Source organism: Ambystoma mexicanum, chromosome 3q, assembly GCF_040938575.1.
Source record: "Ambystoma mexicanum isolate Mex_15411 chromosome 3q, UKY_AmexF1_1, whole genome shotgun sequence".
NCBI lineage: Eukaryota > Metazoa > Chordata > Amphibia > Caudata > Ambystomatidae > Ambystoma > Ambystoma mexicanum.
The window spans coordinates 1081752206-1081770207 of NC_090926.1; the positions used below are offsets into that span (position 1 = coordinate 1081752206).

The 18002-nt window shown below is 43.9% G+C and overlaps 1 protein-coding gene across 4 annotated transcripts in view; it reads left to right on the forward strand.

The window, feature by feature from the left end:
• LOC138583271 (zinc finger protein 2-like) overlaps positions 1 to 18002 on the forward strand; it is a 184693-nt gene that overhangs the window by 41018 nt on the left and 125673 nt on the right. For all 4 annotated transcript variants that reach the window (XM_069655360.1, XM_069655361.1, XM_069655363.1 and 1 more), the window contains exon 2: positions 10528 to 10654. In XM_069655360.1, the coding sequence (XP_069511461.1) occupies positions 10528 to 10654 (127 nt within the window). The remainder of the gene's footprint in view (positions 1 to 10527; positions 10655 to 18002) is intronic.

An 18002-nucleotide genomic window follows, 5' to 3' on the forward strand; every position in this document is an offset into this window, starting at 1 on the left:
GGTGCGAGTTTGCCCCGCGCCTGGTTAGAGCCAAAGACCATTAAGAAGCAAGTACGTCAAGCTGGAATATTGTACAATCATCTGGGGAGCAGCTAGATGACCCTATGGCAGTGGTCTACAAACATTTTATGCCAAGGCCCCCCTGAGCAAAAAATAAATTGTTTGGGGGCCGCCTGAGTAAAAAACAAATTGTTCGGGACCACCCTGCCCCACCCCTCTGTGTTGGTGTTATTTTTTTTGTTTTTATAGAGATGCCTGCAGAATGCGTGGTGCCATAATTTTGAAGGGATATGTTGTTGGGGAGACATTCCAAGACAATCAGATCCAATCCAAACATGGAAACCGTGCAAGTAAACACACAATTCTCCAGTAGGGCCTTTAGGTTCTCAAAATACATTCCTTTTTTTAAAAAAAAAACATTTTTATAAAAAATTTCCAACAAAAAGGTAAAAATACTATAACTTGCACATATATAACGAAAGTCCCCCAATAGTAAAACACTGTATATACTTTAGACCCACTCCCAGCAACCAACTGTGATGTAGCGACCAAACCAATCATTGAGGGAAGGTAGGAAGAAAGAAAAAAAAAAACAACAGATAATAATGGTCAATGTTCAAATTCACATTAGTTGAATACCAATACTCCACATATATATAAAACTGCACAATAATTTTGCACAAATATGGAGTATCAGAAAGAGTTACTTACCTTGGCTGCAAACTTCTCATTGGAACACATGTTCAATCCAGATCCAAACTTATGAAGGCCCCCCAAATTCTTTGAAACAGTGACTCTTTCTTTTGCATTGTTAAAACCACCTTTTCAATGTTGCAAGTAGTGTACATTTCTTCCACTCAAGTATTCCATGTCAGAAAACTTGTTGACTTCGTTTTTTTGCCACTAAAGCCCCTTTTAAAATCCAGGTTATTTGATGGTGGTTCAACACCTCCAATATTTGTTTCTCCCAGGATCAATGTCTCAAGGTCAAAATCCAGATTTTCCTTCAGCACTCTGTTCATCAGACTGTTGATTCCACTCCAAAAATCTCTCGCCTGTAACACTCCCAGAACATGTGTTCCATTGTTCCTCGAGCGTGACCACATCCCCAGCAAATGTCTGTCATAATCAAACCTTGCTTGTGCATTCGAACCGGTGTCCAAAACACTCTGTTTAGAATCTTAACTTGACGTGCCTGTTCTCCTATGTTTAAAGACATTCTTTTGATGTTCCCATACAATGCTTCCCATCTATTTTGCGTCATTTCATCTTTTAGGTACGCCGACCATGTATCCAGGATATTTTTATTCCCTTCTGAGAACCCGCTTAACATGTTGTACATCTTAGATGCCATGTTTTTGTTACTTCCTGTTTTCCTAATAGTATCCAATAACTCTGAATCTTCCAATGTCGGCATATTCACTGCCCGTTTCAAACTCCTATATTCTCTATACGTGCAGTTAAGTTGTATTCTACTTTCAGCTCTCAGAATGTTTTCCACCTTTCTCCTTATCTTCGATTTCCCTGATTCCAGCAGCAAACCAATTTATCCAAAATATAGTTTTGTTATTTATCTTATACTGGATTCATCCATATTGAGGACATTTTGGTTCTACCTGGTCTCAATTTCGATGTAACTTCATATGCCCTCCAAATAGATCTCAAAAATTATGTTAAGGCAGAGCGAGCCCCATGGTTATAATGGAAGATGATAGGATGGCCCATGTGTTCAACTGACTTGCTCCATTTGCCTCCGCAATTGCCTATTCATCTTCTTTCATGACTATGAATGGCATAACAAGTCGCAGACTGAACGCCTGATGGTAACGTTCAAAGTTTGGAATGCTCAAACCTCCTCTGTCAGACTGCAGTTGAAGTTTCCACAGTTTCAATGACAGAACCTTTTTATTCCACAAAAAATATTGGAGTATACTATCCACCTTCCTCAATATTGATTTCTTCACTGCAAGGGGAATCATACTTAGGTTATTTTTGGTGTTAACATCATCTTAATAGCGTTTACCTTGCCTCCTAATGACAGGTTGAGTGGTTTCCATCGTTCTATTTCCAATATTATTTTTTTCATTGTCAAGGCCATATTTAGGCTCATCATTTCCCCAATGTCCTTCGTGATCCATATGCCCAAGTAATTCATCTTAAATGGATATCATCTGAAGCCAACATTCCTTATCAGTACTTTGCTGGTTGAGTGAGTACAAGACAATTTGGACCAATTTACCTTATAATTTGATATCAAGCCAAATTCCTCAATCAACTTCATCAATGCCGGGATTGATGATGTGAGATGTTGAATAACCACTAGCAGATCTGCGTATAGCCAAAACTTTTGAAAAACCTCATTATAGTTGATTCCAACAATTTTGTCATCTGCTCTGATTGCCTCCGCCAGTGGTTCCATCAAAATCACAAAGAGTAATGGGATAAAGGGCAACCTTGGCGGGTTCCACGTTGCAGCTCATATTTTGCAGATATTTTCCCGTTTGTGTTAATCTCTGTTCTGGGGTTTTTATAGAGCACTCTAATCCAACTTAGGTATTCAGATCCAAAATTCATCCTCTCCATCGTTCTCAGCAGGAATTCCCATCGTACTTTATTGAAAGCCTTCTCAGCATCGAGGGACAAGGCCACTGATTCTATCTTCATTTTCTGGCATTCTTCCAAGGTAAGCAACAACCTCTGCATGTTCGAAGCCAAAACTTCTCTTTATAAAACCTGCCTGGTTGGGATGTCTTAACCTTGAAAGTGCTGTCATGATGCCCGCTCCCGGGGAGCCGGTTCAAGCCCTGCGTCCCCGAAAGCGGACATCCAGTCCCCAAGGAAGGACCCAGCAACCCCATATAGGGGCCCTTTGGACAGTGGCGCCAGGCTCATAAAAGACATCAGTCCTGGCACGATAGGCGGTCGGGGAAGGATACATACCTGATTGGAGGAAGGATACATACCTGGAACTTCTTACAAGGCTATTTAAACCCCACCGAACAGCCACACGTGCTTCGCGTTGTTCTGCATCTAGCAGCTGGACGCTCACCGTGTCTGCTCCTGCATCCTGACTTCTGCCACGCCTGCCAGCATCCTGGATCACCTGCAAAGGAAGAGAAGAAGAGAACAGAAGAAGGAAAAGTCCTTACCTGCTAAATCCGCATCCCGGAGACATCTCACCGACAATCCTGAAAAGGAAGACTTTTATTTAAAAGCTCATTGCGTCGATCGCTGCAGCGCCGCATTCCACTCACCTTTACAGGGCGCCTCCATGTTCAGCAGCGATCATCCGGATTCGCAGTCACGCCCCAGCGCCCAGGGAGAAAAAGACCAGAACAAAAGGTGAGAGAGAGAAGGGAATAAGGAAAGCTAAATCTCCATGTTAAGACTTACCTGTTGATTCATTCCCTCTTCATTTCCGGTCCGCGCCGCATCCTGGCATTTCCGGACCCCGGCCCCTAAGGGGAAAAAGAGACATCAGCATTAATGAGCGAATGAAAAGACATTACCAAAAAATGCTCATTAAAGACTTACCTGATTTCTACAAGGATTTCACCTCTCATCTCGGGTCGGTGCCTGTTCCCCGGCATTCCGTACCCCGGCCCCTATGGGGAAAAAGACACTAGCATTAGTACATTAATGCATGGACACAAGGGGAACCTCTTATCAAAAAACTTACCTGGAAGCCAAGCAAGTTTGGTTCTCACCAATCCGAAAATCCAGTGAAGTAACTGGATACCAACGCGCCCCTGCATCGGAAGCAGGATGGAGAGCTGGTCCTTCCAGACCCTAAGGTGAGACGCTACGAGGAATCACAGAAGGGTTTTGAGGAGGGTGAGAGGGGAAAGTGGGAGGCTGATTGCTTTACCCTGCAGACAGTTAATCCCCTATTTTCGCCTACAGAAGGATACTTCTGCGAGCCAGACAAGCCAGATTTGGGGGCCCAGTCCAGTCCGTCTTCCGAACCCTGCGCATCACCTTAGAAGAGGTCACAGCAGCGCGAACCACTCCAGAGCCTCCTTGGGAGTCAGGTGAGCGTTACAAGTACCTTCTCCAGTCTATTAGCCAGGATTTTGGATAATACTTTGCTGTCCTTATTAATTAAACTAATGGGTCTATAACTTCCTGGTTCCAGCTCCGGGCGACCTTGTTTAAGTAAGAGGGATATTGTTGCGTGTCTTAGCGTAGGTGGTAAAATGCCCTTTATTTTACAATTTACAAACATGTCTCTCATCAGAACTAGAGCATTTTCTGGCATTGCACGATAAAACTCAGCTGGTAGATCATCTGTACCCGGACATCTCCCTAAATTCAAGATCCATGCAGCCTTTTAGACCTCTTCTAAAGATATTTCTGATTCTAGTTATTCTTTCTCCTCCTTTGTCAGTTTTTTAATCTGTAAAGTCGTTAGGAAATTGGTCCATCCGATCTGGGTCTACCCTCATAGGCTTGTTGTATAAATTCATATAGAAGTCTTTAAATATCTCATTTATTTCATTCAGATCCCTAGTCACTCCTTGATCTTTTTTAATCGCACCAATTGTTCTAATCGCTTCTCTTACTCTTAAACAGTGAGCCAGTAATCTCCCGCATTTATCTCCTCTTTCGTAGTATCAGCATTTTGACCTGAGGATTGCAAACTCTGCCTTCTCACTAAGAATGTTGTTTAATCATATTTTAATTTCATCAACTTCATCTGTTTCCCTTTATCAGACAAACCCATTAGTACTTTTTCTAAGTTCTTAAATTGAGATATTAGGTTCTTTCACTTCCTCATATCTGTTCCTTTTTTAAATTCCAGACACTCTCATAGCCACCCCACGCATCAAACATTTAAAACCTTGCCAGACATTATCAATCCCCACTTCCCCATTCAAATTAGTTTCTCCACTAAAATATTCCTTAAATCCTCCTCTCTCAAAATTGTGGTGTTCAATCTCCAAATTCTTGTTTTACCTGATGAATAATTGAGTGAAAGTTCTAATTTGATGGGTGCATGATCTGAGAAGACGAAGCCCTCAGTCTCACTGCTCATAACATTTTGTGTCACTATTCCTGATGTCAACACATTGTCTATACGCATATAGATATTATGTGCCTTCCGAATGGAAAGTATACTCCCACCGTGTCGGGTGTTCCAATCTCCAGACATCCGTCAAACCAAAATCTTATATTAACAACTTCAATGCTTCTCTATCTTTTTTCCTGCCGTCCCTTACCATCTGACTGTTTCTATGCAAAACTGGGTCCACCACCAGGTTAAAATCCCCTCCCACCAGCAAGTTCTTTCCACCTGTATCTAATAAGGAACGTCCTTATACATAGAAAAATTGACTACTGTTAATATTAGGAGCATAGAGGTTACATGTGGTAAACTCCAACTCTTGGATTTGGATTGTAACTGTTAACCAACGACTCTCCTTATCTGTCTTAAAACCTACAACAGTTCCCTGGAAGTTCTTTTTAAACAATGTCAATACACCTCTTGAGCGTGAAGAGTATGTGGAACGAGACATCTGTCCAGCCCGACCTTTTTCAAATTTAGTAGCCTCTGCATCTGTCAAGTGCTTCTCTTGTAAATTAATAATATCTGCTTTTAGATGTCTCAAATGCAACACTGTTTTGTTCCTTTTTATAGGGTTATTTAAGCCATTTATTTTCCAAGACACAATGTTCAAAGAATCAATAATATGATTACTTGGAACTGCCATAGTTACTGTAAAGTCCTTGGTTAAACCAAAACTAAATGCTGAACTAGAATGAAAATAACCTTGTTCCTTCACCCCATTTTTATTGCTGGTCAAAACAAACAGCCGGGTCCCTCTGCAAAACTTCTATGCACTTAAAGAGATGACATCTCCTCCTCTGAAACTACCAAGCCATAAACACTGTGTTCTGTTCAATAGCTGACCATCTGCTTGGTTAATCATTGATCCTCTCCCAGCCCTCAATCCTGTAGAAATAGATGATCTCAGCCACCTGCAATTCACTGCATAAACTGCTGTCTGCAGAGTCTAAATGAATTTATAAAAGCTCACTACCTACAGATTTATACATTCCCCTTGTATGCTCCGCAGTGTGCATGCATGTTTAATAAATATTATCCCACCTTTACAGTGGGTTCTTCAGGACAGGCCCCCATTCCCCGGATGTGCATTAGGAAACTCCTTGTTGCCTGCTTCTGGGCATTCCGTAGCATTTATATTTCATTTGGTGGGTTTTAACATTTTATCTTTTTACATATTTGCAACATTGTGCCCAGTTTGCTGCACATCCCGTCACAAATATGGTATGCGCAATATGAACCCCTCTTCGTCATGGGGACTTTTCCTGACCATTCGCTGTGTCTATGTAGGCAGATGAAAGAATTTTCAATGCATTACAAATATAAACTTTTTCTAAGTTTGTTTATATAGTTTTCCACACTTCTCCTACTCCTTAGATGTGTCAGTCTCTGGCCGTTGATGTGGAGTACCGGACGCAGGTTTTCTGCACCTGGCATGGGCCTGCCTCTCTAGTGCAACATTTTTGTGTGAAGTGTTAAAATTATCGAAGAGGTAGCAGGTCCATTCACTCCCTAGGCCTAGATGGATATTTGGATTTGCAGAGATGGTTGTAGGATGCTGATTGAGTTTGGCCCACTGTTGGTGAAATGATAGGGTGGCCACATCTTTGTTCTGCTGCCCTGCACCGGATTGCGATAGATGGCTGGCAGATGTCACCTTCTGCAATTCAATTTAAGAAACATATTTTGTGTTGATAACCACATTGTTGAGGTTGGGAGATAAATGTTGCTTCTATCCCTGTTTTGCAATGGGCCTCGAGAGATGGTAGATGTGAATGGAAGCTGGAGCCATCGTGGTAACGAGACTAGACGATTCCGTACTGCATTTCAAAGTTATCTGCTGTTATTTTGAGATCGCATTTTTTCATATTTCTTCTCCTTAAATGTGACAGTCCGAAGTCCTCTGTTTACTGTGGGTTTGTTTATATAGACATTGCTGCACCCGTATTTAGGGTATTTTTATTTGTTTCGTTCCAGATTTACTGCAGCATTGTATAATGGATATGCACAGGGGTGTTGGCTAGCCCTGGAAAATATCCGGAGCTATGCTAATGTCGGGACTCTTGGGCTAACTAGCCTTTTGGTTGGTGACCCTGAGCTATCTGGGGGTACAACCAAAATACCCAGCACTATAGCCCCCTCAGCCCACTCTACTCCACTCCCCCTAGCAATGCCTCTGGATATGCGTTTTGGAAAATAAAGCTTTAAAAACAAACTGTGATGTGGCATCATGAGCAGAATGTGCACTTTCGTTTTTGCATTGTTTATTTAGATTTGTTGTCTGTAGAACCCTCAGTTGTGGGCATAAACTTGAATGAGATTGAAAGGGTCCGCTATTAGCATGTATGTCTCTTGTGCTCGAGAGTGGTGCATTTTGTAATTGTTATTCCTAGCTGTGTGGCTCTGCATAAATCATGTTCCATGAAGGCTGGTTCACAGTGCTGCCAGCGACTTCTGGACTTCTCCGTTCTTGATAGCACTGGCAGTGAGGGGAGTCCAGCTTCATTCTGCTGAACCACAAACCATTTGCTCTCTAAAACCCCTTTTCTCCTTTTTGACCCTGCGTAGCATAGCATAGCAAAGAGGCTATGATGCAAACTTGTTCAGTAAATAAAAACAATATCCTCACAATGTTCTCCCTGCAGTTTAAAATGGGCAATGTTGTGCTACAGATAGGGATGCAAGTTAGCCTTACCTTTTAACATGGTAAATGAAAAGTTGAATTGTTACAAAGTACACTTGTTCATGTACAGAGCGCACCGTTGCAGTTTTGCTTGTTGCACACATTTTGCTTAAAGTTTTGGCAAGAATCCTTTTGCTGGTGGCAGCACATTGGATTGTGTGTATGAACTTACTAGCAACACGGGAATGTTCCTTTCCAATTGCAAATCATTTCGCATCAGAGCATGCTCTGCTCAAACCAACTAATGAGCTCTTATTTCCATTGTCAGCGTATACTTCGAGGTGTATGGCACTGGAGATGGCCCCATTCATGACAGATGTTATAAATAAGTCTCTTGAGAAGGGAATAGTGACCTTGGATCTTAAGAAATCCATTGTCACGCCCCTGCTGAAAAAACCTAACAGATTCATCCATGCTGCAGAATTATCGACCTATTGCAGGGCTTCCTTTGCCCGGTAGACTGCTTGAGAAAGTGGTTACCAGCCAACTGCAGGGGTATGTACAGAAGAAGTCTCTACTTGACCCTTTTCAGTCTGGTTTCAGACCCAAGTTTGGGATTGAAACAGCTCTGCAGTCCAGGATGATTTGCAAGGGGCAGCGGATAGATGAAACATTCCTTAAGGTCAAACAGTGCATCGACAAAATCAGCCTCTGGATGTTGGAAAATCAGTTACAACTTAATCCGGCCAAGACTGAAATTGCCCTGTTTGGACCGAAACATCTTCTTGCTGCAGAGAATCGTCCCCAAAATCCATGCTTTTTGGGGGCTGAACTTAAATTTGCCTCTAAAAGGAAAGTACTTGCATGTATATGGCAGGACAACCTTGGCAGTGGAAGCCAGGTCAGTGTCAAGGTCCAGGCAGTATTCCATTCTCTGCATCAGCTAGGACAGGTTTTGCAGTTTATTCCAGCCAATGATCATGCTGTTGCATTGGGCTCCCTAGTAAATGCACATCTGGACTACTGCAACAGCATTCTTGCTTGAAATCCATATAAGCAACACCAGAGACGGCAAAGGGCACTGAATGCTGCCGTCGATTGGTCTGTCGATTGAGCAGGTCGGCAACTGTAACGGTCGCCTGCCGAACTCTCCACTGGTTGGCAGTGGAAGATAGAATCAACTTCAATGTGGACTGTCTGATCTTCAATAGTTTGAAGGGTTCTGCCCCGTCATATTTGGCAGACAAGGTTAGTCTGTATCAACCAGCTAGGACGTTACACTCTGGGGACCAATTGTGTTGAAAATTCCTCCATCCTGCTGTGTTACAAGGGGGAGATAGAAGGTTTTCTGCATATGGTCCCAAGCTGTGGAACAGCATCCCTCGAGAAATTAGGGCTTTGGAATCCATCTACCAGTTTCTAAGAGCCCATAACACCTTTCTTTTTAAATAAAGGGCAGTTAGAGGCTATTTTGTTTTTTTTTATATACGCCCCCAGTTAAAAACTGGACCCTAATACTGTCTGTTGGCTCTGCCCTGTGTCTCCATATATCATCTGAGCCTCTATACAATTCAGTTAGTCCTTGTGTGCGTTTATACATTCCTGAAATTCAATTTCATCGTCCAAAAGTACAGTCACCACAATGGTAACGTTATTTTGTCATTTCATCTATGTGCTCTTCCCGAGTTCATGAAGTAGGGCGCCTATTGGCTGCCATTCCATTGCCATGTTTAGCACTGCAGCTGGTCCATCAATTTGCTTGCTGCCTCATTAAACTGTATGTTTGCTACAGACACAACAAACTGATTTTTATAGTTGGTGGGGTTGGACAAAATATTATAATACGAAAGTAACATACATTTCTCAAGAACACTATACTTTTAATTAAAATAGTCTGCTAAACTTAGAAATGAATGGGTACAAATTTCAAGTTTCGACCAACCAGCCAGGCAAAATGTCACTAGCTTCCTTGGCATGAATGATTGCTTGCCACATGCAAACAGAACACAATTTCTTACTCCCCAAGAGCGAATTTTCAAACTGCAATGGCTAGCGGGAAGTGCAGTTTGATTCCTGGGCCTTCAGTGGTCTGTACCCCCACGCCCTATTAATCCAGGCATTCATGACCGTGGTGAGGCGCTCAAAGGAGTTTATCACACCTTTGCTGCCTGTTTGTATCAAATCTGAAGCTTTGATGACCGTTTTTCAGATGGAGGACACACCATGGCATTCCCAAGTTCTGGCCGAGTTGTTTGAATAAAATTCCCCAAAAGGCCACTTTCAACGGACGGCGGCCTTTCAGGGAACAGCACATATATTTACTGCGCTCTGCGGCCTCGTGAAGAGGTGACGGGCAGTGATGTAAGGAGAGCTTTTGGGGTGGGATAGGGGTGTGTGCGTACGGTGTGCACATATGTTAAGAATGGGGATGAGTCCGGTGAATACGAGCTTGGGGTGGTTGGATTCTCCCAGCATGATAGACGTTTGGGAATAGGGGTGGGGGACCGGAATTTTGGGGTGTCTGTATTAGTGAAGGGGGTGCCACAAAGGTAACATTGATTCTCTGCAGAGCCGACATCAGACACGGACAACCCAAGAATTTTCCAAGAAAATGCTTCATATGCCCCTTGAGGTTTTCGCTGCATTTCCACACAAACCACTGTAGCTTTGGGACAACGAGCCTATGTGTTAACTATACCGAAGTTGGCCTTTTGAAAGATGAAAAACAAAAGAATGTGTAAGGTGCAAATCCAAAAATGTGAATTAATACATTGTCTTCTTAATATCACATTTTGCTTTTTTGTTTCCTGATGTTTTTTTTGCAATTTTGCTGTTACAGGTGGCAGACACGTTCTATGATGCCTCCTCCTATTTCTCTAACGAGGAGTGGAAGCTTTTACACCAATGGCAGAAGGAACTTTACATAAATGTTATGAAGGAAATTCACCAAGCTCTGATCTCACTAGGTAAAGTTCCACTTCTTTGCAAACATTTTTAAAATATAAAAAGTATGATCCATTGCCGGTTGGGGGAAGGAATCGCCAAATTATGATGTCTTGAAATGGTGTCAGTTACCACCAAAAATAAGGGCAACTCTGAAATGGTGGTGTTTATTAATTTTTTTTATTTTTATTTATGTTTTATTGGTTGTTTATCTTTCAACTTGTTGATTAATATTCAAGTAATGATGGGATTTTAGTAGACCACGACCATTACATTTGTCATTGCCAGCTTATTCCTTTCTTTAATTACAGCTGTTGTCACCACTGGCAGCATTTTTACATCCGGAGGTAATGACTGCGGAGCAGTTATGATTTGGATTATAATCACACAGATTATTATAGCCATGGTTCCAGATAAGATTTTTGAAGTTAGACCATTTTACTCCCTGTTTTTTTTAGTTGATGACAAGAAAGTAATTCCCATTTTCATTGGCATGTTGTTTTTGAGAGGGCTGGAGGTTATTTGCCTGCTTTGTGGGAGTTAATAAAGCAGCTGGGACAGTGATTATCTCAACGGTTTATTACAGTTCTTTGAATAGTCTGTATCGAAGCACCTTGCAAAAGTACTTTTTTATTATTATTATGGATTGTGATATTACGGATTGTGATTTGTGACTTGCTAAAACACTTCATGAGGGGGCTTGCTCCTAATTATCTAGTAGCCTACTCATTCAGTCCTTTTTAAATGACAATCTGTGACTCAGACATGTTTATATAGCAGTGCCCTCTATCTGATCTGTACAACGAAAATAGATGCTCATAACATGCCACCAGGAGCTTCACCAGGCTACAACTCCAGACTTTGCCCTCCTACATAACCGACAGTAATTACATTTTGCTGGTTGATAGTCATTTGACCAGGCGTAAAACAAATGGAAAGAAGTGGACAATATTTTTTTTTTTTTTTTTTTTTTTTTTTTTTTCCCATTGTTTATAACCTCATAGGTTTTTACAACATGTTTTAAAAATTTTCTTTCCCAGTTGCGCCGTTTGTTTAGTATCTACCTAGGGACACCACTCCTATGGATTCCTGTCTCTTATTCTGGGCTCGCGAGCCGGCCAGACGTGTGCGCCTCCTCAGCGGGTCCCTGTCGGCTCTTACAGGTTCAATTTGGCCCATTAGCTCTTTGCAGAGCGACAGTCAAAAACTTCGCGGCTGTCCTGGACCATTTAGCCGAGTCCCCTGGACAATATTTGCTAAAGGGAACTATGGATCCCTTCCAGTGTATCTCGTGCATGAGGAGCAAGCTACACCTATTAGTTTAAACATTTTATTGATGGGTGTTACTGTAGCCAACCTTTTATCATGATGGCAAAAACTGGAGTGTGTTCTGGAAAAGTAGTTTACCAGAGGAGGAAACAGGTTATAGATCTTGAACATTTGATCAATCCCAGGATGAGGAAACAAACCTTTAACGTCTTTCTTCAGGGTTTAACTAAGGCTCTTGTATCCAGTTTCTTACATTTGGGTGATAACATGATATTTGTGAGATTATGGGGATTACATAGGTTTGATAAAGCATGAGGATAGCAGGATATCTTGTATCCAGATACAATTAATAATTTTCTAGAACATCTTGGAAATTGCCTTAATGTGATAGAGTTAGTTATTAAATTAGATTTGACAATATGTACAACTTTCATACACCTTTACCTGAACCAGCATCTGGCCATGTTAAAGTAAATGTGGTTCCTGTTGCTTGGATAATCACCATTCTACTGCCCTTTTGGAAGCTTGTTTAAGTAATTTGGCCTCAAGCAGACCTATCCCCCCACACACAATACTGTACAATGTAATTAATGGTCCCAATGTATTAAACATAGACTGTTTCTTGGGACTGGGTCCTTACTATGTCACATGCTCAAAATAAGACCATAAAATAAAAGAGGCAAAACAAACCCTCCCTCTCAGGCACTTCAGTACTTCAGTGAGAGGGAGGATAAGGCAGAACCAAGATCTGTAGGAAATATACTTACTAGATCAAGGCACGTGCCAGAATAATAGCTTTTTCAGTCCTTTCTATTTCACGACGTCAGGTTTGTGGCAATAATAGGGAGCTCCATCAACTAGTGAGTAAATGGATCCTCTCTCCTAAGCTTAGCAACTCTCCAAATAGGGACATATTGTGTTATGACAAGTCAACTTTAGGTGCCATGGCTGGGCTTTTTATGCATGGGTGAGGGTTTTACATTCTACTCATTGCTTGATCTGGGACTACAGTACTGTCCTCAAGATGAGGGTGAACTAGTCTGATAATTCGAGACTGAAGAAGCAATGGTTTTTGTGCCTTTGCCCTTTGTCCAGAACTTTAGCAGGAAATGCAACTTCTGCATGATTGCTCTAGGTAATGTGTGAGAGAAATTCTGCTAGGGCGAAGGCATTTTAACTGCCACTGCAAACCTGAGAGGCTGTCTACCCTCTCATGACAAGGTTGGATTACTGTCCTTGTCATATTAACAAATGGCACTTGGTGCAATTCCTTGGGCTGACCTGCAAAACTCTAACCTGCATTGGACTTGCAAGAAACTGGTTCTGATAGACATGGAAAATCCAGTCAATTCGCTGTATGGCCTACTCCTAGGCCCCTCATTCTTCAGTTGGACCGTTAGCGTGCACTAGTTGGGCTCCTTTTTGTATTTTTAAATATTTTTTATAGTATTTATTCTTATTGTCCAATTATGTTGTTTATCTGGTCTGGCCTTGTATTTTCTCTGCCACGCCAAGAAGGACCTGCAAGCGAGCGTTGTGCTTTCAAAATAATCAAGTCAAGGAAATGTTGCAATTCATAATTCTATGTAGTAGATTTCTCATTTGCTATAATCTCATCAGAATCAGGACCATCAAATAGCATGAACTCCACTACCCCTACGTTTTTGACAACTTGACACCATTCTGGGGCCATCCATGCATCGATTACTTGTAGCTTTGGTTGTAGTACTTTTTCTAGCGTTATTGCTTATTGTGTGATATGTCTGTCTCCATAATATGTGATGAATCCTGTGGAGATCTCCTCATATGTGGCCAGAGGACGGCAGCTGCTACCTGATCCTGACTCTGGCGGTGGTATCATGAGGAAGGATCACGTGGGAGGAGACGGCTGTCGGGGGAAGGCGTTGACCCCATCAGGAGAGGCTCAGTATTTTTCCCTTCGAAGAGAAAAAGACCTCATAATTCCTGATTTCTTGATGGCTTTTTGTCACCATACAAATCCCTCCCCTTATAAAATGCAGAAACCCCTTCCCGCACATCCCTCTAGACAAATGTTCATTCATACCTCAAAAACACATAAGACACACATTTCCTGTTTATAATGTTTTTTTTAATAAGAGTTTTGAACAACATAATTTCATAAATCCAAGAATCTCCATAGACTTCATTTCATAAAACCTCAAGTACTTAGATGAGGAAGACAAAGTAGGAGTCATTGCTGATTGAAAGGAACACCAAGTTGAATATGCAGACTAGCTGTTTCTATGGATCTTGGAGAGACGCTGCGGGTACCGTGGGGAGACTGTTGGGGCTACGGGAGCAGTAGCAGGGCCACCAGAGATACGGTCATACCGAGAAGCAGCAACCCTGGATCCCGGTCATGACGAGAAGCCGGCGAGGAAGTGCAGAGCTGCTGGGAACCCAGAAGGAATGTCAGCAGTGTGAAGGGGGCTGTCCCAGGGAGGAAACGTCACCCCCACAACGTGCTACGGGTCGGGAACGCTGCAAGATACCAGTGGGTTTGCCGAAAGGCATTGGGGACCCTGGGGCGAACCGACAGGCATGTAAGCAGATAAATACAACTAGAATATTTCAATACCGACCAAAAAAACGCACATAGGCAAAGCCCTTGCAGCCCTTGTGTTGAGCCACGCAGGTGCGCAGGAGACGCTGCCCATTACACGTAGCATGCTACGTCCATGCTTCCGAGCCTTCAAGAACCGTGGTTTGGACCCTCTGCGACTAGGCCCTCGCAGGACAAGGGCGCAGTGTTGAGCAACACAGGTGTTTGGTGGCGATGGGGTAACACTGCAAATCGTGAGCTCGAATGACTTCACCCTCCTTTCTGCGTCTGCACTGTAACAGTGCGGGAGTGCTAGCACTGCTACACTTTATGCACCCCCCCTTTGACCTTGTGCCCCTCTTCCTCTGCACACACATTTCCCCCTGCAACGGGTCCTCGCACCCCCCACATTCGTTTTCTCCCATGCCTACATGCACTCCCCCGCAACGTATGTGCCACGTGCACTCACCATCAGGCTGTGCTACTACTTAAGCTGTGTGTGCTCCCTCGCTTAGGCTGCGTGCGCTCACTTGCATCAAGCTGCGCTACTACTTAGGCTGTGTGCACACTCCCTCACAACTGAGGCCACCCAGCATCTTGCCTTTGCTTCCCCTCCCAGCGTTTTCCCTCCCTTCCTCTAGAATCTTTCCCTCCTTCGTTATCTCACTTGCTGTATTGTCATCCCCTGTGCAGTGTTTCCCCGGTCATTCCATTGTTTTGTTTTCTCTACTATTCTGTTGCATTGCCTGCATTCCTCATCTTCTAGGTTCCTTGGTTGTGTATTGTGCCTTGTTGGGTTGGGTTTCTGTACTGTACTTTGACACTGCTGTTGTTTTCTCTACTGTGTTGACATTGTGTTAGTCTCTACGTTATTGGCATTCCATTGCATTGTCTGTATTCTTTACCTCTAGGTTTCATTGTGCCTGGTGTTTTCTGTATTGCATCTTAATATTGTAGGTCCTGGTGTTTGTTCTGTGTTGTGCTCCCCTCTCTCCCCTCTCTCCCCTCTCTCCCGTGTCCCCCCTTGTGCCTCCCTCCTGTCTGCCCACAGCACTACCCCCCTCCTCCTTGGTCCAATCCTCCTCCTCACTCTCTTGCCGCTCGCACCCTCTATGGTGTTCTCTGTCACCCCTATCTTCTCTAACTGCTATTCTATCAACTATCCTATCCCTCTCACTAAGTGTGTCAGGAAGAAGCTCAAAAGTGACATCCTGGTCTCCAACCCAGTCCTCCCTATCGCGGATACCTACACCAGTGCTTCCTCCAGACAGACCCTTATCGACATCCTCTTTGCTGTTCCCTCTCCAGGCATATGGACCCCCCATATGGTCTCTGTTCTCTCTCCTTATTAATGGTGGCTCCCGGTGGGAGGCCCTCCTGGCTCCCTTCCACTACTCAAGACCATCATTAATGTCTATTTAAATGGTACCGTCTTCGTCCAGGGCCCTCAGGCCAATCTCCTCCTTTTTGATAGACACTTCCCGCTCTTTATCAACTTCCTTTCTTCTCCTGCTATCCCTACTTACCCTCTCTGGCTCCTCTACCGCCTCCTTCCTCCGCCACCTCTGGCAGCCTTTGCTGCTTCTTTGGCCGCCCTGTTGCCTCCTCCCTCAGCCACCTCTCCGGCACTCTCTTCTTCCTCTCTGACTACCCTGCCATCTCTTCCTTCCTCCTCTGCCCCTTCCATGGCACTTACAACACTTCCGCAGTGCGTACTTCTGGCCTGTACCCCTCCACAGAAGTCCTGCAAAGGTGGCAACCTGTTTCACATTGCTACTCTTAACTCTCGCTCCGATGTCAAACACTCCTCTGACATTTACCGTCTCCTGCAAGAGCTGATTTGGATGTACTCTGTCTTACCGAGACTTGGTTCACGGCCAGCTCTGTCGTGAGTTTTAACACCGACGGCTACAAGATCCTGTCCGAACTCAGAGTCAACTGTCCCAGTAGGGGTGTAGCCCTGATTTTCCTGGAGTGGATCCCTGCTTCTGTCATTCCAACGCAGGTCTCCTCCTCCTTTGAATTCCTGGTCTGCAGGCTCTCTATTTCTCCTAGCCTCTCTCTCACGGTGGCCACTATCTATAGGCTGCTTGGCCAGGTCGCCCTTTTCCTCTGAGTGGGTTGACCTCTCCTCCTCCCCCCTTCCCTCTACCTCTCAACTTCTCCTCCTCAGAGACCTGAACATCCACCTGGAGGCTGTTAGCCCATCTTCTGAGCTCTTTCACAACCTCTGTGACTCTCTCTCTCTCCATACTTCCCTCTTACCTGACTCACTCTGAAGGGCACACCGTGGATGTTCTGGTCTCTTCAGACCTCCCCCTCTCAGCACTCCTCTCTCTTGAAGTGACCACTTTCTTCTTTCCTCCCACCTTTCTCTCTCTACCCCTCAGGTCAAGTCGACTGACACAGCCCTCTCTAACCTTCATCTGTCTATCTCTAACACTCTTGACGTCCTTGCCCATGTCATGAGGATCTGTTTGAAGCCCCCATCCAAGTGCAACTCTTGGTATGATTCTAACCTTGCGACCCTTAAACGCAAGTGTAGGGTGGCTGAAAGGAAGTGGATGGCATCAAGGGCACCCTCTGCCAAACTGGCCTGCCGCCCTCTCCAAAGGCAGCACAGACTCTGCCCTCTCTAAAAAGTGAGCCTACAACCAAACCCGCATCTCTGCAGCCTCTAACAACTCGGCTGAACTTTTCAAAATCGGCAAGGAGCTGGCCAACCCTGTCTCTACTTCTCCTGTCCCTCCCAGGCCCTCTGCACGGCTCTGGCTTCTCATTTCACCACTAAAACCAGGACATCCTGTCCACTCTCTCTTTCTCTACCTCCTCCTACTCCTCCTCTACCACCCCTGGCCCCTCTTTGGCCGTTTCTCCTCCTCCCTTTTCCCTTTTTCCCCCCTGTTCACCCCTGACAATGCTTCTAGACAAGTCTGATCTACGAACGTCTCGTCAAAGCAGGTTCTCCCCAGCTCATCCAGAACCATTAAGTACCACATCAAAACACTTGCTGCAGCCTTGGCAGATTTCTGCGATCACTCTTTTTTTGCCACTGGATCCCCCAACCCCCTCCTTGATTTTGATTTTGATTTTGATTAATTTCTTACGCGCACCAAGCAAGCAATTGCATTCGGGCGCAGATGTTAACTATATGTTATATATTTAGCTGTGGGTTGTAGGTTCACCATAGATACTTAAGTTCATTTGAATAGGAATGTTTTTAATTTTTTTCTAAAGGTTGGCATGTAGTGCATGAGCGAATGCCCAAAGGCAGCTGATTCCACAACTTGGGGCCGAACACAGAGAACCTCCTGTCTCCTTTAGAGGTGTGTTTTGTCCGGGGGACACATAGCAGGAGTTTATCTCCTGAACGGAGGTCTCTGGTAGGGTAATATTGGTGGATTCTCGTGTTCAGGTATCTGGGTGCGAGTTTATGGTAGCATTTATACACTAAACACGCCACCTTGAATTTAATACGGTCCTCCACCATCAGCCAGTGGAATGCTTTCCGAGATGCAGAAACGTGATCTCTTTTGCCC